Source organism: Platichthys flesus, chromosome 3, assembly GCF_949316205.1.
Source record: "Platichthys flesus chromosome 3, fPlaFle2.1, whole genome shotgun sequence".
Classification (NCBI taxonomy): Eukaryota; Metazoa; Chordata; class Actinopteri; order Pleuronectiformes; family Pleuronectidae; genus Platichthys; species Platichthys flesus.
In genome coordinates, this window is record NC_084947.1 from 5,056,590 (window position 1) to 5,077,446 (window position 20,857).

Consider the following 20,857-nt stretch of genomic DNA (forward strand, 5'->3'; position numbering starts at 1 on the left):
AATCTTCAGTCAGTGGATTTGCAGCATAAATGAAACATTCTCAGGACAGATTTCCCTTTTAAATTGTGAACTAATTCACCCAAAACACAGAAGTTGTGTTCTGTACTTTGTTTGAGATCAGCGACACATGTTTTTTACAGTTTGAAATTTAGCCCATTATCATCTTAACCTTTTAGAAAGTTGCTCTTTAATCAGCGCCAGTATTTCAGCTCAGTAATTCACTTTGTCAAATATTGTAAATTATATCCGACCTGATTCCGAAGCTCATTCACGCTCTGACAGATCTGCCTGGACAGCTATGACTCATGTTGAAGTCTCAACCCGCAGCCTAAAAATAATCATGACTGAGGCTTGGAGTCAGACTTAATGTCCAGCTCCTGGAGGGAAATGGATTATTGTCTGATCCAGACACTGGTGAAGATTTTTATTATATATTCTGCCCAGTAAGTCTCCTGCTGAGCATGAGAGCCATGCTACAGACGTCAATCTTCAATCCAGAGGTAACTTCTCGTGTTTCAGGATTGTGGTGAAAGAATGAAAAATGTCCGTTTGGGTTATTTCCATTTCAGTGCAATGTTCCTTTTCTTCATGACCTTATTAAAATCCAATTCAACACATCACCTTGTTAGATGACATGAACGGATGACCCAAGATTTAATAAGGAAATCTTTTGTTATATTTTATTATTCAATGTTTTTTATTCATGAACATATCTATTTGTTTTCCCAAATGTCCTTAAGACAAATAGAAAAAAATACTATATGTGCTGTACATTTATTTATATATGTTATTGATATGAATATTTATATGTTTGGGGTCAATAAGACCTCAAATTCTTTGTAAAATGAATACAAATACATCTGCAGTACGTCTGATTTTAGGAGTAGACACAGATATAAGATATCGCAGAAAGGGAGCATATAGAAATATTTTTGACATCAGTCTATTTTAAAATCTATTCACAAAGGTGATGCTCTGTAACAAAGCAATAAAGAATCATGAACTTAAAACAATATTAAGCGTGTGTGTGATACACATGCGGATGATTTCATGGAAACATAAGGAAGCAGTGTATTTATTCATTTATTCATAGACATAAATAAAACGTTTAATTAATTGACTGGTCAGTATTGGTCAGATGCTCTACCACCAGCCCTGCCTCAACTTTGTAGTCCTCACTTGGTCCTGTGTGTGTGCGCGTGTGTATGTATGTATTTGATATTTATGTGTGTGTGTGTGTGTGTGCATGTGTTTGTACGTGTGTCTGTGTATGTATAGATGTCTATGCTTGTGTATGTGGTGGGTCCGAGGTGACGCGCTCTCGCTGCGGTGCAGTGGTCGTGTGCACGGTGCGCGCTGAGTGACAGGTCACTGGGTCCAATTGAATCTCTCGACATATTGAGGTTGTCAAATCAAAGCCGGAGGGGCGGGGCCTGCCGCACGTCGTCTCAATGACGTCATGCACAAACAGCTGGTCTTTGGCAAAGGCAAGAAGAAAAAAAAGAGAGAAAGAGAGAAAGAGAGAGAAGAGGTGGGGGAGAGAAAATGTGAACCAGCAGCAGAGCGACTGAGACCGAGACCCGCACCCGGGCTGCAGCCGCCTCACTCCGCCGTCAGCCTCCGACCATGTGGCCGCCGGAGCGTCTCGGCTCGGGACGCAGCCCTCCGCGGCTCCTCTGGCTGCTCTGGCTGCTCTACTCCGCTCTCTGCGCGCTCGGAGGTGAGTGCTCCTCCATCCCCGGTGCGATGCTCCCATTCACTGTCCGCTTGTGTCGGGGTGCTGAAACCCATCATCCGGCATCCGGCAGCATCCTCCTCCGGCAGCATCCTCCTCCTCCAGCATCCAGCAGCATCCCGGTCCGGTTCGAGTCCAGCCTCACACATCCACGGGCTCCCGGTGCTCTCGCACTGGCGTCAGCTCCGTGAGGCTCAGGGGGGATGCTGCTGGTACATTTATGTCAGTGACAGATTTGGGCTCCATAGGTTTTTATATAGGCTGAGATCCTGAGAGCTGGAGAACACACACAAACACACAGACACACACACAGACCAGGCTGGATGATTTTATAGTTGCTGCATTTGGTTGTTTTTGTGTATTTCTTTGTTTTGCTTTGTTGAAGAAGACAAGTTCAGAAACGCAGAAAAATGAGCCAAACCATCAAGAATTTAGTCAATTCATGTAAATTCCGGATTTTAAATGAAAACTGAACATATTTTATTGGATAATGGGGCAATTTTAAAGCTCAATCCCTTTAATTTCTTACATTTTATTATATTAATTGACCGAAAAAGTCAAATTCCTTTATTCTTTTCTGTATTTTCTGAAGCATCTGGATGGACATCCTCCTTGTGTTTGTTTTTTTTTTGTGCTGTGAGACGATGCTGCTGAACAAACACCTCATTGCTCAGTAGTGTGACAACAATGGATCCCTACACCTACAGCTCACTGTGCCGGCTGTGGTCAGGTGTGAGAGGAGGTTGCCGTTCCTCCCCCCCCCGACAGACTTGTTGCTGCTTCGCTCCATCAGTTTCAGTCAATGTCTGAAGGTTCAGTTCACGACTCTATCGGCTTCTGCCCTCTGCTTTGTTGGGATACATGTTAGAGTTCTGTGTTATTCAGACGACGGTAGCTAAATGTGTTTCCCTCATGAAACAACAGATGTTTATTTGACTGGTTCATCCATGAGGTTGGTGGAGGGTTAAAGGTTGGATGATCTTTGCGGCTGTTTGGGATTTTTGAAGCATTTAATTCTCTTTGGTGGTTGTGAGCAGGAATCAGAGGAGGATATGTTGTGTTGTGTTCACCCCTCGATGTTAAATCCTCTTTGTTTTCCTGATTATTTGTCGGAGCTGGTTCCTCTTTTACAACAACCAAAAATGGGAAATCCGCCAAAATAGCGAGAAATCTCACATAAACAGCCTTTAACCTACGGAGTTGAATAAAGTTTGAAGATGATCCAGCTAAGCAATCGAGGATAAATCAGTAGTTGAGGTGACAGAAAGTGGGATTATGTCTTTATTAAGCCTCTAACAGAGTAAAACAGTGGCTGGGAGGCGCTCATTGAGGAGATTACCGGGGTCAGAGCTGTGCTGTGAGAAAGCCTGTGAGCATTCCGCTGCTTTCATCTCCAAGTGAAATGTCTTTATTTAGCTGGAACACAAACATGCATATTTAGAGATTTTGTGCACGTTTACAGCTTCATAGTGGGAGCGGAGTTCAAGGGTCTGCTGGATTGTCACTGAGATCTGTTACACTCCCGATGCAGGATCTTATTCTCACACATTGAAAACAGATATGTGTATTATCAGATAGTGTACTATCGGGATTTTCAGTCCATAACATGACATGTGGGTTTCTGTCATGTCTTATATGTTATCAAAAACATTAAGAGTCATAATTGTGATATGTGAAATATGGCAAACAGGCAATTACCAACTAGATCCACCAAAGTTTCCCTTTGTTTCCTGAGGAATTGATGAAAATGTTAAAAATAAAATCTAAATTTCTTCAATCTTAACTATTTCATAATGTTATGGAAGTAAAAATATATATTCCTGTGTCCTCACCTTTGTTCAGATCAGTGCACAAAAATGTAATTGTTTCCTTTTGGCTCAAGTCCCATCCCTTCACCAAGTTTCTGGGAAATCTGATCAGTAGTTTCTGAATAAACCTGCTGACAAACATCCACCAGTAGATAACGGTGGAAAACCTCCTCGCTGGAGGCGGTTACATGTTCCCCGATTCAGAATATTTACAACCCACGGACGAGTAAGAGTAAAGTATTTCTGCACACCTTTCACAGAATGGACAAAAATCCCTACAATAACAAAAACAATCTTCTGCATATTGTCAAAACTTGTGACAAATTTATTAAATTGCCTTATTTTGTATGCAACAGCTGCCAAGGTTCCTATTTAAACCACTAGAATTCCTCTTCTCTGCGACCCTGTAATACAAAGAAAGGTCCAAGGGTGCAGTGTTGAACAGATGAGGGGTGTGAATAAGATTTTAATATCTTTTCTGCGAAGAGGAAAAAGTATTAAAAAGCAAAGACTGGAGAGAATTAAACACAAATTTGTGCAGCAGCTATTTGTTTTTTTCATAGTTCATAACTCCCATTAGTTCACAGTGACTTTCTATAACTGCGTTTGAGGATTTAAAGTGTAATAGACATTATATACCCAGATATGCAAAGCTATTTTTAATTAAGTAATCATCTATTTACAGTATATCATTAACCCTCAGTGGTTTGTAGTCGTGATCTTTTCTTAGTTGACTTTTAATCACACATTAGCAGCCAGATAATCTGTGGACTTCCTCCAGCCTCCAGACGTTTCCTCCACTCCACACCTCACACTGTGACCATGTTCCTTGCAGCCTCGGTTGTGTCAATGTAATAAAATGGCAAAATTGAACTTTTAATATAAAGAGGGCTCACACAGCAGACCAGCAGGCCGACTGGGAGCTTGGTCTGGTTCGAGCTCCTGCCAGTCAGCCTGCTTCATTCCCTTTTGAGTTCCTGGGCACCTCGTCACTGAAGAGGGTCACTTGGTTTTCTTTACTCCGCATTATCATCATCAAGGTGAAATGAAGCAGATGCACAAACACGAAGCTGCGGCATCAGTCCTGCGAGCTCCCTTAATGTCTTCCCTCGACTCAAATGAATTGGGCTCGTGCTGTTTAAGAGGCTCTTCGCCACCTTCTCCAAATGTTACTGTGAAAGGACGACTTTTGGTACAAATTGCCGAGGAGATAGACTAACCCGCCCAAGCAGAAAGAAGACAGTGGAAGATGCAGACAGAAGAACTCCGTGTACAGATGGTAGAAATGGCTGTCGTGCTCCGACACAATGGGAGTGTGCTACAAATGGAAAACATTCTGCTCCGGTGAAACATCAAGGTGCCGTCACATTATTCCCCTGAAATACAGCTGCCTTCTTTGTTATCTACTTATGTTTGTATTTATAACACATCTAAGAGATGCAATGTGTTCTAGTGTCGCAATTAACTGACTCACCCCCTTCCCCCCCTCACCCCCTGCTGGGTGTGCTGGCTGGCAGCACAGCTCACATAGGTAATATGGCAGCTTACACCTGTCACTTGTTCTGCTGCTTTTATATGCAGAGCCTCCGGTGGATGTAATCCAAGCATTTGACACGATGCAGGCCGTGAGTGCGTCTGCATACATGAGTCTCCCTCAGCCGATCTGAGAGGAGTTAAAGTCCGTGATTACATGTTTCAGTTGTCAGGGTTCAAGGAGGAGCTTGTTATTATGGACTTAAGACAGAGAGGCTGCGTCCGCCCCTGCTCTATTTACAAGTGCCATGGTGCTGCGGAAATAGAAAATGCCTTGTATTTGGGCTTCAGTCCAGAGGCATGGCTGTGGATGGCAATTTGTCGGTCGATTGGTCTGACACTTTGAAATCTCTTGTCAGCTATTGGATGGGTTGGCAGAGATCATGGTTCCCCGGGGACGGATTCTAAAGACGCTGGTGGTGTGTTATGTGCTGCCATAAGCACATCACATATTGTCACTTGTGTTGTAAAATATCAAAAAATCTTTAAGATGGTGCATAAAACTGGTAAAATACTTTATACCATAAACTCTAAATGAAGATGGAGGACGAGTCTCCACTTCCTCTCACGGACAATGAAGCCACAACCTCTCAGATGTAGGTGCTGCCATCTTACACTGGTGACGTAAATTTTGGGGCAGAAACCTAAACACTCACCAATGTGATAAGAAATAACCAAACTGACAAACGTCCCATCCACTAACACATAGGGGGATGCTATGTCCTATGCTACAGCCAGCCACAAGGGGGCGAGCAAGATGTTTTGTCTTCCATGATGGGAGACGTCATATCGTCCATCTTTATATGTGAACGATGCTAAATAGCTTTGTAACTAAAGACATTAAGGACATGTGTTGTTGCTAAAGAAAGACGCTAATGGAGGTAAACATTATATCTGCTTAGCAATTACGAGTTAGCATTGTCACTATGAGACTTTCCACACAGCTAAGATGGTGAACATGAGAAACATGATGGCACATGCTCTTCTTCTTCCTCTCTCCGCAGATTGCCTTTTTGTGACCGAATACTTCACCCGAACGCCTCGGAAACTGAATTCGTTCAACTCGTTCGCCAGCGTGGAACTGTTTCACTTCAATGTGCCTGACGACACCATGATGGCCGTATGGAACCTCATCACCTTCAAGGAGCAGGGGGGCACGTTCGGAGACAGCTGCCCGAACCGCAACGTGACCGTGTAAGACCACGCAAGCCTCACGACAACTTCAGGACAACTTTACGACAACTTCCTCTTGTCCTGAAGTTGCTTGAGTTTAGCTGACAGCCTTTAAGTTTTGTTTTTTTCGTCTCCCGAAGTTACACTTAAAAATCTAAACTCTGCTCCTTCTGTAGGGGATAGATACTAATAACAAATATCTGAATTACTTTACCTCTGGGAGATAAGGGTTATAGCAGCTGGTTAGCCCTGAGCATTGTCAGCTATTACTGCAGCCTGGACATATGGAGGAGCGGCTGTTAAAGCAGGACGCTTTAATTTATCCTGCCTATTTTAAACTCCTCCGTGTCCCTGGGATTCAAACATGTGAACGTATGAATATTCATATTTTATACGAGAATTTTCCATATTTCAAATGGAGGGTGATCCTTCTGTCAGCTGTTCCCGTGGATTCATTTCACACTTGGCTGTGCTGTTCATGAAATATTGGGCCCGAACAGGGATTGAATTTTGCCCTTGTGATTAATAGGTACTTCAGGTCCGGCGCTCCGCCAGTAATCAACCCCCTGTACACCAGCTTCCCGCGGGACACCGTCGTCCCAGGATCCTTCGCTGTGACTCTGACCTGGACCCTCCCGAACCGCACCACAGGAGCGTTCAACGTGACCAGCCCGCTCCCCGGGGACTGGTTCCTCGCGGCGCATTTACCCAAGGATGAAGGCAAGATCTCAGTCAAGGTGAGTCCGGTCGTTCATCACACACAGACGTTACAGTTTCATGCTCAATATATGGGTTGTTGCGTTGTCAGCGTATTTCCTGCTGACATTGATTACTGTGTTGTTTTTTGACCTGGCACAGCAAACAACAAAAACACTGGTGAAACTAATAACAAGCCCGAGCCAGCGTCCACCATAGCACGACACTGGAACTAGATGAATTATGAATTTTTGTTTTCATCTGTGTTTGTTGTTAGTTTGCAGGATTCCTCCGGAACTACCTGACAATGTGCAGGATTCCTCTCCTCTTTAGATAAAGGGGTGGATGTAGGGTTTGTTTTTTCACTTTCTTTAACATTGCAAGGTATTTTTCTCTTTGATTTCTCCCAAAATGATATGTGAATCTAGATGAAAAAGTGTGTACATTTGTCATTTCTTTTAACAATAGGGGAGATAGGGGGTCGTTAGCCTTGTGGATGGAGGTATGAGCTCCCAGAGTCCTTCTAGTTTTTAATCTGGTCATTAACACTGTGCTAAGATGTGTCAAAATGCCAGTGATGTAACAGTTCTCTTCCCAGAGGTCAAATTATAAGATTGAACAGTGTGTGGAGAAGCTGTCTTTCTGTGGCTGCTTTGTTTGTTCAGTCACTTTTACAGTTTAGGACAAACACCACGTTCATCCTCTAATGAGACAGTTGAGCTTGTGGTTCTGTGGAGGCTGCACACGTACATACAGATTTTTAGCAGCCGTCATATTTACCTTATTACTTCAGGGTTCAGTTCGACTCTAAACACAAATTTAATCGTTTAATTTAATTTAAAAGATTCATATTTTGACCTGATGTTGATGCTAAATGAAAAGTTATGGGGAAAACGTATAACATAATCAAAATTTAGAGGCAATCAGTCTTATGGCATCCAGCTAAAAAACATTTACAGTGCACCTTAAATCTGTTGCATTACTTATCTGCAATGAACACTGTTATTCTGCATGGTCCCTGTTAAATAACTGACTAAATAATAAATACATTTATAGAAATGGACAAATGTAAATTGGAAAACGGTAGCATATGAATAATTAGTCCCCTGACGACAATGATATCACGACAACTCTTCCTCAAGTTGTCGATGTGTGTCAGTCAGCAGCCTCAGTGGTGAACAGGTCAACTGACACAACAACTCACCCAGCCTGAGAACCATATAGGATGAACCTCATTCAGCATCTGCTGCTCAGAGCAGTAAATGAAAAGCTTGGATGGCTGTTGCATCACTCACTAATGGAGACTGGTAATACAGAAGCTTATTTGTGCTAATGTGTTATGTAATTTGATTTCAGTGTGATCTAAATCTAAAATATTCTCCTCATGGGTACTTAACTCCCCATCGTGACAGGGGATAAAAAAAAAAAAATCAAATAAAACTGTTGTAAATTTGGGTTGAGATTAGTATCTCAACCCAGAACAGAAGCAGAACAGAGTCAGAGAGTCTTTCTTCATCTTATCATGTTCGCCCGTTTGGCTGCATAAACACCTGCTGATTTCCATTTCAGGCAGTTTATTTGTCACTGGGAAGCTTTTCAGTTGTGCTCTTTCCTTTGTGGTTTACCACCAGCTGGCAAACGTGCACCTGGAATCCACAACAATCACAAACCATCATCGAGAGTTGCCTTTCGCCATTTCATGTACAGACGAGCGGGTTTTGCTTTGAGGACAGAGGGAAAATCAGCTTCCAGTGACTTCACTGCATTGGATGGGAAAACGTACATTTTCCATATTCTGCCATCCACAGTCATTTCCTTGTTTTCTGATCTTTTCTGTTCAGAAGGGGAAACGTTGGGCTGAAGTTTTGCCACAGGGGAATACACACGGCATCAATAACAATCTCAGTGAAAAGACTAAATCTATCACAGTGTACACGGATTCAGCAACAAAAATACAAAAAGCAATTATGAGCTGTACTTCCTGTTTGCTCCTCCTGCACTTTGACTGTTCTTCTAACTGTGTGGAGCTCGTGATTTCTTTAATAAGACGAAAAAATCACATTTCATACTCTCAACATGTTGAGCAGTGTTTGTTTTTATGAATATGTTGATGTACCCTTGATGCTCTGCTCACCACTTATCTTCTGCTGCCTTGAGTCATGTATGATTTTCTGTTTCCTGTTGTTTGTCCTATTTGCAAGCTGACACTCAGTTTTCACCTTCAGAGATTTTTCAAGTATCTCGTAGTGTATTGTATTATTCAGTTTCTATCCATCTTATCGTACCATATCGTTTCTTATCGTACGTTATCATAGAGTATTCTATTGTATCGTACATTATCGTATTTTCCAGACTCTTTCCATCACTTGCTAAACCAGGAGCAGGTGCACCATGTAATACATCATATACTTTTATAGGATGTACGCTTTATTGTAAATGTATCTCTTACTTTGATATTTTATTTTATTTATTTAACTCTAAAAAACACAGTATTCATAGTGGAAGGCAAAGAAAGTATTTCATTGTACAGGACTGTATATATGACTATAAACACGTTGAACCTTGACTCTCATACAAAGCTCAGTGCGAATGAGGGAACTGATGAGAAGTGATAAGAGTAATAAAGGATATTAAATGTTTACCTGAGGCGATGCGGTGGTAAACACCGTCGCCTCACAGTGAGAAGGTTGTGGGTTTGAACCTGACAGCTGTGAAGAATGCATGTTCTCCCTCAGTCTGTGTCTGGTGTCTCCAGTTTCCTCCCACAGTCCAAACCCATGCAGTGTGGGTTAACTGGAGGAGGTGGAAGAGAACATGAGCCTGACTGGTTGTTGGTCCCTGTTCGTCGGCCCTCTGTCTGTCTCAATGTCAGCCGGGATTGGCTCCAGCCCCCTGTGACCCTCAAGGATGAGCAGTGCAGATAATGGATGGATGGAAGGAAATGTTAACCAGTCCATCCATCTTTGTGCTTCTAGACAGTCGATGGTGCGACTTAATGAAAGTGTGGGTTTGATAAATCATCCTGTGTCTGAGTGACAGCGATCCTACTTAGCTTTAGGCTCTAGGAAAATATACACGTAACAATAATAATAATAATACCCATATATATAATTTATACATTTTCTTTCAATTTGCCCAAGGCCGCTTTATAGAGACAGGAAGAAAAATCACATCCCTCAAAACGCAACGATTAGACATTGAATTTACATTTTAACTTTGAATTCATACTTCTCTATCATTTAAATAGATGTTACTGTTTTATCATTAAATCAGGGTTTGACATAATGGTTTTTCAGCATATTAGTCTTTTACTGAATGCTGGATATTTGCCAGTCAGCGGTGTCTCTGTCAGTATGATGGAGCTCAGTCTGTGAGATGTAAGAGCTGATATTATTGTTTTATTCAAAGCATCCTGATTCATATCATATGCACATCTTATATCTTATTTTTTCTGTAAAACATCCTCTTATGATCCATTCTGTTAAGGCTGATTCTCACTCTGGGGGAAATCTGTTTTTAATGCTTTGAATTATCGTATTTAAAGTAATTGAACACCGTTGAAGATGTCTGCACTTGTACAGTGTAAAAAACGTTGGCCTTCAAAATCTCACGCTGGTTGAGCCTTAATTAAAACTCCTTCTACGAGACACGTGTGCAGGTCCGAGTGATGGCCTGCAATAAATCAAAGGGTCACCTCAGCGGCTCCCCCCCCCCGACTAATGACACGCCAGAGTAATTGTGGCCGGAGCAGGAAGCGTCCGTGATCACTTGACGGGAACGAAGAGCCTCATTTGGCATTCACACCTGTCCTTTAGAATCAGGGGCGAAAGGCCCTCGCTCCTTCTCAAAACACATTTTTCCAGCAGATCATGTGTGGAAGCGACGCACGGCCTGCTGCCTCCGAGTCGTTCTGTCTGCCCGGCTCATCTCCCAGAGTAATGCACATCCAGCATTAATGGTTCTGAACAACACGGGTGAAATAGCGGGTGCGTGTTACACTGTGTGGCAGGCTGAGGGAGGACAGAGTGATATCAATCCAGCGACGTGACAGGATATGCACACAGTCCATTAAGGATCTCCAGCCAGTCTGAGTCATATCCAGTCTCCTCCTTAGCCACATTTAAGAAATATTGTGGAATTAAATAGCTGCTAATGTCACTGCTGTGCTCTCTCTGCAGGGGCTCTCTGAAGAATGCCAGTATCTGTTCCAACCTCAGCTCATCGTCCAGAGGCTGATCGGGATTTCAGTTCTCTATCCAGGATACTTCATCGACCAGATGATCCCCATCCACAACAGATCTGTACTTTATAAGTGAGTCTTCTACCTGAGCGTCCAAAACTCATTATCGTGAGCGGAGCAAATTGAATAGTCTATTTTCCCAACAGCTTTACATTCAGTTTTTCATTTTAAGGTGAGTGCTTCATAAAAAATGAATGGTGTGAATTATACTAAAATGTAAGATGCTCAGTCCAATATTACTGTTTGCTGTACTTCATCTATCTGTCTTACCACACACACATGTAGTACCAGTCTAGTTGCATAGTACCTATAATGTTTTTAACAAACATATTAATAGCAATGTTCATCCAATGCACTTCTTATACACACATAATAAACATTCAGTTATATATGATGGTTATGCTCCATAACAAACTGGATAGTGTAGAGCCTACAGTACATTATACATTATTATTCCTGCCTTAAACACATCTCGGTTTGTCTTTATCTTTCCCTGTGTGTGTGTGTGTGTGTGTGTGTGTGTGTGTGTGTGTGTGTGTGTGTGTGTGTGTGTGTGTGTGTGTGTGTGTGAGTGTGTGTGTGTGTCTGTTCGCGAGCAGAGTATTCATCCCTAATTATACATCGAAGGTGAAGGTTCAGCTGGTAAACTGCAGCACCAGGAACAAGAGCGGCGACAGTTGTCCCGTGGTGCTAAAGATAAGAGCCCGGGCGCCGCCGGTTCATAACTCAAGTGCCCTCGACTGCCGGGAGTGGAACCCGTGTGAATTAGATACGCTGGATCCTGCCTGGGAACAGTGGTACTACATCCTGGTGGAGAGATACCTGAGCAACTCTGACGTCTACTTCCGCATCGGGGTGCAGGTCACAGGTGAGAGCAGTCATATTTGTATTAGGAAAGAAAAACAATAAACTTGATATGCGTTTAATATTATGAATTATTTAAAATATTTTATTAGTCTGGCCGTAACCCCTTTGTAACTTTGCAGCAGATGGCTGGATGTTACAATATGTTTAAACAATAACTTGCACATAAAGATGGACGACATGACTCCTCCCAGATGCCAAAGAGCCTCGACCCAGCTCATGAATCCTGAAGAAGAAAAATCACCCTTTCTAACATGTTAATGATTTTCCATAAAATCAGAGAAATATATACGATCTTCAACCTTTTACTTTATTCATGTAACTGAAAATCCAATATATATGTCCAATTATTTGTGATGTAATTCCACTATTACACATCCATTGGTAATAACAGTAAACACTAACTGAGCAGTGGCTTGCACGCATGAATATTTTACATAGAGTAAACTCTGGTGTTTTTATTATTACTAATGTGGTTTATTTTATTGTATTTTTCTCATTTTTCCCCTGATTATTCAAAAGCAAGCAGGATAATTCAGCTCACTGGTTTTTTTCTGCTACTAAATCCCAAAATAACTTTGCAGCATTTTGCTTACAACTCTCATCGGGGGATTGCGTTGGATTTTCTCTTTTCTCTCGTGATCCTTAATTTCCATTTTCCACAATCCTTCAGCCGCTTGATTCCAGTGTTGTTCATCATTTTCCTTCCTTTTTCTCCTGAAGAGTAATTTGGACAAAACCAGGGCTGATCTCTGTAAACCTGAAAACCAAAAAAAAGCTCAGAATGAGTCTCCGTCCCCAATATCCACAACAAAACAGTCTTTGTGTGAAGGGTTGTGGATTTCAAATTCCTCTGTTGGAGAGAATGACTGATTGTTAGGTTTAGTTTGGTCCTTTTTGACATCTTTTATAATAGTGTGTCCAAGATGCCCATGCGTCTGGGGCAGAGACTGACTGTTGGAAACATGTTTTTTCTGGGAGACGGAGCCCAGACAAAGGTGGACCATAACGAGGCTCGTTCCAGAAAAAGAACCCAAACAGAGGCCATTCCGAGGAGAAAGCTAAAAGGCCCTGTGCCACCACACTTAAGTGCTCCATGCTGTTTTTGGGTTGTGGAGAGCTGAGATATTTTTTTTTATGCGCGCTCCACAGGGAAGGCTTGCGAATCTGTGGGAAGTCCACTCCCACCCCCCCCCCCCCCCCCCCGCTCGACACTGTACAGTGCACTTTGTTACCATGGCAACACAGACACTAATTATTCACACTGCCCCCCCCTGCCTGCCAGGCAGATCTTACTTGACCTTTCGTGGATTTAAATTGAAGAACACCTCAGGTTCAGGAGAGAGACCATCTGGAGCGCTCACCTCCTCCCTGCTCTGTCTCACCGTCGCTGGTTATTATTGTTATGAACGCTCTCAGGATTCTGTGCCCTTTTTCAAATTCAGTCCAATTTACAGGTGTCACATTCGCCGGCGAGACAGAGGACGGCAGAACTAGGCTGCACTTTATTATTTATCAGTATTGTTTATCCGGTGTTTTCGCTGCTGTGTCTTGCCCTCCGTGGATGCTGGGAGCGTTTATTTGCTGGGCTGTATGTGAAAGCTGAAAGAATCAGATTCTTGGGATAATGAACAGTAAAGAAAAAAAAACTATGATTACACAACCCCCGTCCTCTTCCATCCAGCCACCCACACATATACAGTACATGCATAAACTTGTGCTATATAATTGGTTCTTTTCAGATTTTTACACAGATTTCTTCTTGTTTCCACCAAACTTACATTTGCCCCCCAGCCAATGCAGTATTCAGTATTTCGGTATTTTTAGGAGTGCTCCAGTTGCCTGAGCAGATGTCAAAATACTTCAAACCCTTTCAGAGACAACGCTATGCAAACAAGGCTGAGCCACAAAAGCCTTTGAAAACCCGTTCCCCGCGGGGACTGACGATATTTGATGGTACTTTGCCAGTTGCCATCAATGACCATTTTGCAGTGACTTGCTTTGTGTTGAGCGAGTGCACAGTGTTTGCAATTAGTGTGGATCTTTATCTCATTAAAAAGCATGATGCTGCGCCGAACCTAGCTGTACATTCCGGAAGCCAGCCGGAGGGGATCATTTCAAACATTTGCAAAAGACTTACTTGCTTAGCATGCATAATAACGCAAGTAAAACCACCGACTTGGTTGTTTCCTGTTTGTTTGAGATTGGTTTGTGATTGGTCGTTTGATTTAACGAAGGGGATTATAACAAGAAACTTCTGCAACACGTCAAGTGAAAATTCACCAGGATGTTCGGCTGACAGTTTGATTGATTTCCTCTGGGAATTTGCTGTGTGTCTCTTCTGAACAGATTGCTCCAAGCCCAATTTGTCCAAGGACCGCGCTCAGCCCGGCTCCTCCATGAACATGCCGCAGTCCTTCGGCGTAGCGATGGGTTTCTCTCTGTCTGAGACTCTGTCTGTGGCGACGCTGCCCAGCCTGCAGCAGAACGCCAGTCACCTGCACACCTCGGAGGACAGCATCGTGTACCTCGCCCCCACAGCCGACACCAACCAGTGCTGGCCCATTCGCCCGACCCTGCGTAACGAGCTGGACACCTTCTCTGTGCACTTCTACGTCTTCTTCGGGCCAAATATATCGGTCCCGCCCGACCGGGCCGCCGTGTTCGCCATCAACCTGATGCCGGTGTTAGACAGTGGAGGAGTCCTCAACATGGAGCTCAAGCTCAACGTGGTGAGTTCCTCAGATTGTCCTATGAAAAGTATTCTTATTGTCAGTTTATGGCCTTAAATTACAGGAAAACAAGGAAAGCAAAACTATATTGTCAAACACAAAAGGCTTGTTCTCCACTGACGAGTTAAAGCAGGTCTTCATTTAGGCAGTTGTACATTTAGCCCCTTTGTCCAAAATCTACCTCAATATTGAACGTGTTCCTTCAGGTTCCATCGTTCCACCGAGTTGAAATCTGTTCTGTCAGGACTGAGCAATAAAGCTTCGAGTGACTGTTTGAAGATTTTAGTGTCATTGACTAAAACATTAAAATACGATTCAGTCGAGCACATGTGCAGCTGAAGGATTCCTGAAGACGTTGTGTTCCACTGTAGAGAAAGATGAGATGTGGATAAGAAAGTAAATATGCACCAGTTAGTGAAGTGAAAGTCTCCATTTAGAGAAGGTGAATAATTGGGCTCACAGTGTCTGGCGGAGCTAAATCTGGATGATCATATGTTTGCAGAATTTGCTCTGGGAGCTGAAATCGTTCACAGGGAAACAGACGCCAATGTTTTGGGGGTGTGACATATGTTTCAAAATTGAGAGTGAACCAAATGCAAAAGATAATCCAAACTGGAATTGATACGTCTTTATTGCGCTGTCCTTTCACGGAATTAGAAATGCACCTGCAGCGGCTCTGGAGGCCGACGGGGAGCCAGAGACCTGCAGAGCTACAGGCTGGCAGATGGACTTTTTAGATATTCCTCTCCTAATGGAAACGCAGGCCAGTCAGCGTGAAAACAACTGAAGGAGGAAGCACAAAAAGCCCCTCACAGATAGCTTTGATAAACCAGTTCAAAAAGAAATATCTTGACATTTCCTCTGTCTTCACGGGAAGTACGATTAGAATCAGTTTTATTTCTCTGCATTCAGAAAGGATATCGGTCAGGGGAATCTTCTGCCTTCAGCGTCTGTGGCTTAGCACGAAAAGAGGAGAGGGGAGGAAACAGGTGGACTTCCACTACAAGGAGAATACAACCTTCAGTTTGAACAGTTTAATCTTTAACAAAACAATCACGAGGTCCAATCAGCAGGTTTCACACAGCTGCCAATCAGCGTATGGATTCTCCTCATGGAATTAGAGATAGACTGCTTATTCTTTGAGGGTCGCAGGAGAATCTGGAGCCAAAGCTGACATCGGGCGGAGGGCTAGGGGGGGGGGGGTTACAACCGGGAGAGTTTGCCAGTTCATGGCAAACACACAAAGAGAAACAATTCAATTTAGATTCTCCAATGAACCACAATCTGCTCGTCTTTGGACTGTGGGAGGAAGCCAGAGTACAGAGTGAAAACCCACACAGACAAATGGAGAACATGCAAACTCCACTGGGATTCTAACTGGGAAACTTCTTGCTCTGATGCGTCAGCGCCCCTTTCCACCATTAAGACAAATGGAAACACGTCTTGTGCCTTTTTGCTTTTTAACAAGACAACGTGCTGACGTATCTTTGGAAGCTCCAGTTGAGATTGTTTGGCCAGCGAATGTTTCTGAATTTCAACATCATCTTATTTGCCAGAAACTAATGACCAATGAATCCAGTATCACCTGAGTTTCATTTAGAGGTAGAAAGACGTGCAAAGGCAGCGTTTATGTAAAAATGTACATGCAGCCTCGACAGAAAACTAATCAGGAACTATCTTTTACTGTCTTTTAAGTCATTTTTAAGCAAAATACCCCTAATTTTCTGGATTCACCTTCTCAAATCTTAATATTTGGTATTTTCTACGCATCAATGCTGATTAAAGACAGTTGCTGGACGAATTATGTCTGGGTTAACCATCTGTGCTTTTTTACAAATGTTCACATGGACTTAAGGAAGAACTGATTAGATTTAGTTTTTCAAAGGTCTCATCAAGGTCACTGAGACCTTTAAATTATCATGTGAACAGAAACTGCCCTGGTTGTCAGAGGAATACAACCATAAGCTATTTTCTTCTTGTTCTGTGATAATAAACTACACATGGATTTTAAAAACAAATCAAGACATTTCATTATATTGTCTTCATCGGCTTTGAGAGCCTGACACTGGCCTATTTTTATACACAAATTAATAAATCAAGAAAATTATGTGTTTAATTGATAGTCAAGATAATCATTGTAGCCCTACATGTCATAACGACAGGTTTGAAGCTGCTGAAATGTATCCTCCATGCTGAATCCCCTCTGCTCCCACATTTTGAGATAAGCTGAACACATCTTTCATCTCCACCGAACACACGGAGATGAAATTGATAATCGATCCTCCCATCTAACCCCCGGGGAGCGAGCTAACAGCCGTATTTCCCCCAATATGTCGGAGAAAAACATAAATAGTCGACTCTTAAGGAAATGACAATTATCGACTGAGTAATTAATTTGATGTTTTTATAGATTGACGCCGCAATAACGTCGTCATCCAATGGCAACCTTGTTTTTCGGTCATTTCCTCCTCATTCTCTCACGTGTGTAGCTTCAGTCCAGTCACGAGCATGTGTGCATGTGTGTTAACCTTGGGATAGCGACTTGTCCCGTTTTCCAGACCAACACATCGCGCTCGACAACACGTGTGTCTCATCGACAGTCTGCTGTGCTGCCAGGTTGCTGTGATTTTGGTTGGAGCCACGAGATGTATTCCTCAGAGAGACTGTCATGCTATATTATTCTATGGACTGATTTCCCCCCCCCTCCCCCCTCGGTGATGATCTGTCACTTGCTTGTCTCAGGCGCAGGATCCAGTCAGCCGCTGCCAGTGGGGGACCGTGGCTGATTTGCTCGGCTTATGGAGACATTTTCAGGGATCGGCTTGTCTTCCTTGTATCGCCCTCGGTGAGGGAGAGAGAACTTAATGCATGTGGCTTTTATTTCCAACGGAAGATTATCAGTTTATTCGCTTTACATCATTTTTGACATTCTTTACATCAGGGCCCATGCAGGGAAAGGGATTATAATCACTTGTACATTATTCCTCGAGACACTATCAGTGAATTATTTATAAGCTCTTGTATGTTACACCTTTATTTTTCACAGTAATTTAGTTTCCTCAGAGTTTGGAGAAAGAGTTCCACTTAGATGTCTCATTGAACTGATACTTGCCCACGTTGACATGCCTGGAGAAGATAATATAAAGAATATATATCTAATAATAATATAAGAATATTATACAAAATTATATAAATGATAAACATATGGGACCTGAATATTTAAGTGAATTGAATTAACCCTTAAAAGTTGGATAAATGACTTGTAGATATATAATATTCACATTTATATGGACACAATCCATTTTGATTGACCTGTTAAAATGTGGGAATAAAACAATCGGAAATAAACATTCTAAAAATTTGTTTTCAAGAGAAGACAATATAAGAAATGTTGATATTTTCTGATGCTAAGCAGCAGCGGTCTTTGCTCATAATGGAAAATAAGTTAAACAACAACATCAACAACAACAACTGTTGTTGTTGAAAACTCATCAAGGAGTTTATTGTAATTATCTTGGGCACTGGGATGTGCAACATGCAGTTCACTTGCCAACTTCATTCATGTGCTTGCATCAGTTGGCATTGTGTCCTCTCTGGCAAATGTCATCAACACAACTCGGGGGAAATTCAACGAATCAAAAGTGAGACGGTGACGCAGATGAGACAAACTGGCATCCGAGGAAAGTTGTTTCCATCTGCAGCGTCTCCACGATCACAGTGGAAGTCTGTGTGATGTGGTTCTTATCCTCTGGAAGGGGATGTGAACTCAGATGTTTTCTCGACAGTTCTTTACTACAGTCACCTTGAAGCTCTGCATTGTTTGCACCTGATTGAATTACGCCTCTGCCACTCACATCCCATAATATTAACTAACAGCTGCGTAATGGGTCAGGCATGTAAATCACAATATTAAACGTGATTAACGATGCAGTGTTCACAGCAATGTTACAAAGTGGTTTACAAGTAAAAGCGATAAATAAAAGCCCAAACAGAATAAGCGTTTAAATTCCAGACATCCATTTTTAAATTGCACAACAAGAACTGAACATAAACAAAACGGCAGAGCCTTGACAACACAACGGCATTTTTTGGAAGTGATTGAAATCCCTTTTCCGTTGAAGCACAGAAGTGGACAGCTAAGATGTGGGCTGCTGAGGAACGGTCAACTTCCAGCTCGGGGTTGATGGGGGTTGGGGGGGGGGGGGTCGGAAACAAAGGAGTATCCTGGTTTTTACACAGCACGAACGGTTCAGATGACGGATCAGACACATCCTGAACTAGAGCTGCACTCTGTAGAGCACGTACCTCCGCCAGGGCCCAGTGATCGCCCACAATTCATCTGCGGCACCATGAACCGCACTCAGAGATTGTTTTATCAGGATCTCTAAAAAAAATACACAACTGTGGACCAACAGATGACATTATTACATCCAGGACGAGGTGAGGACCCAAATTCTGACAATACACTTAAACTGAACTTAACTCAAGGAGAAAGAACAGCGACACAAATACAAAAACCCAACACAAGGAAAATAACAAAGTAAAAGAAAAAACACAAAGAGTCCAAAAACATGAAAAGTCCTTTAAAAAGACGGATAAAAGACATTGTCATGGCTGAAAACATTTAAACTTTTTGACTGAACTCTTTAGATTAATATCCAGAAATGTTGATAAAATTCCCTTGATACACAACGTCTGGATCTGGGCCCCCCCCCCCCCGACCCTTGCATGTCCCCGTGTGTCTCATTCACTGCTCTGTCCCTGAGTGTTTCTTTCTTAATCCTTCATCTTCAAACTGTCGGGGAGAATGGGGACAATACGGGGGGAGACTCACTCTCTCTGGAAATGCCAGTGGGCATTATCTTTCCTCCGAGAGAGGACCGGCCAGATGGTGAATTTAGGAAGCTTGAAATCTCAGCACCTGGCAAAGTGTTTAAGTTATTGCATCAACAACTTTGCCAACTCCCCCTGCACATACTTTTTGTGCTGTGGGGGCGACAGAAATCGTATTTATTCAAGGAATAATTGCCTTAAGTTATCCAAACCACTCCTGTTCCCCTTTGGACACACAGCGAATACATGTGCTGAATCTCATTATGCAGAGTTTTCAGGTTAAAGCTGCAGTTGAGGCGGCGCGATGGAAAAGCGTGAAGGTTATATCGGTGTGTGTGTGTGGGGGTTTTCTCCGGCTTCCTCCCACTGTCCAAAGACATGCTGATTAGGTTTACTGGATTATCCTAATTGGCCATAGCTGTTTTCACAGATGCACTGAAGTCCAGACATTTCCCCCAGAATTTGGTGAAAGGGTCCTACTGGCAGAAATTAAATTTAAATAATCTTATTGATGTTTTCACTAGGGAATTTCATATGAATTGTGCAAATTGTCGTTTTTCTTCTCCTAAGAATCAGCCCTTTATATTTAAATTATTTTTATTTACATCAGCAGCTGGTCCTCTCTATGGTGGCTGCCATGTTTCTTACGGTAGCCCAAACTGGACAAACTAAACACCTTTTGAGTTTTTATGACAACTGGAAGGGGATGTGAGATGAGGTGTATTGAGCTGCAAAATGCAACTTCACCACTAGATGTCACTGAATTCTACACTCTGAACCTTTAAGAAAACAAATATCAGGAGTTAGTTGCTCCGGACATTTTCTGAACTTTTTTTGCCCGCCCCAGAGGGAAATGTCAGAAAAATGTCGGGAATGAGCCCACGTGTGAATATAACAGGAACATTCACAGGGAGTGAGTGTGAGTGTTGATGAAATATGTGACAGGCGCAAAACTGGAAGAATACAAACCTCTCAGGATGAAGAGGAGGTGATGAAGACGTAAACAAAGACCTGAACTGCGAGAGGTGATTGAAGAGCTTTTTCGGTCGAAGCCGGTGTCGATGTGCTTTAAACAAAACTTTGAGTATGAGACAAATCTCCTGCTGCGTATTTCGAACATGAAAGTCTCCAGTCTCCGTGACCCTCAGAGGAAAAGCAGCAAATGCATTTAACGAATGAATAAAAGCTGCAGTTTCAAATTCAGTAACTTAGTTGGACACTTTCCACTCTGCTTGTAAAAACA

General features: G+C 42.5%; 1 protein-coding gene across 1 annotated transcript in view; it reads left to right on the forward strand.

Moving 5' to 3' along the window:
- The first annotated feature begins 1,620 nt into the window (after positions 1 to 1,620).
- tmem8b (transmembrane protein 8B) overlaps positions 1,621 to 20,857 on the forward strand; it is a 36,069-nt gene continuing 16,832 nt past the window's right edge. Inside the window, exons 1-6 of the mRNA XM_062381477.1 lie at positions 1,621 to 1,720; positions 6,081 to 6,270; positions 6,779 to 6,986; positions 11,124 to 11,257; positions 11,785 to 12,053; positions 14,399 to 14,781. Of these exons, the coding sequence (XP_062237461.1) occupies positions 1,627 to 1,720; positions 6,081 to 6,270; positions 6,779 to 6,986; positions 11,124 to 11,257; positions 11,785 to 12,053; positions 14,399 to 14,781 (1,278 nt within the window). The 5' untranslated portion in view covers positions 1,621 to 1,626. The remainder of the gene's footprint in view (positions 1,721 to 6,080; positions 6,271 to 6,778; positions 6,987 to 11,123; positions 11,258 to 11,784; positions 12,054 to 14,398; positions 14,782 to 20,857) is intronic.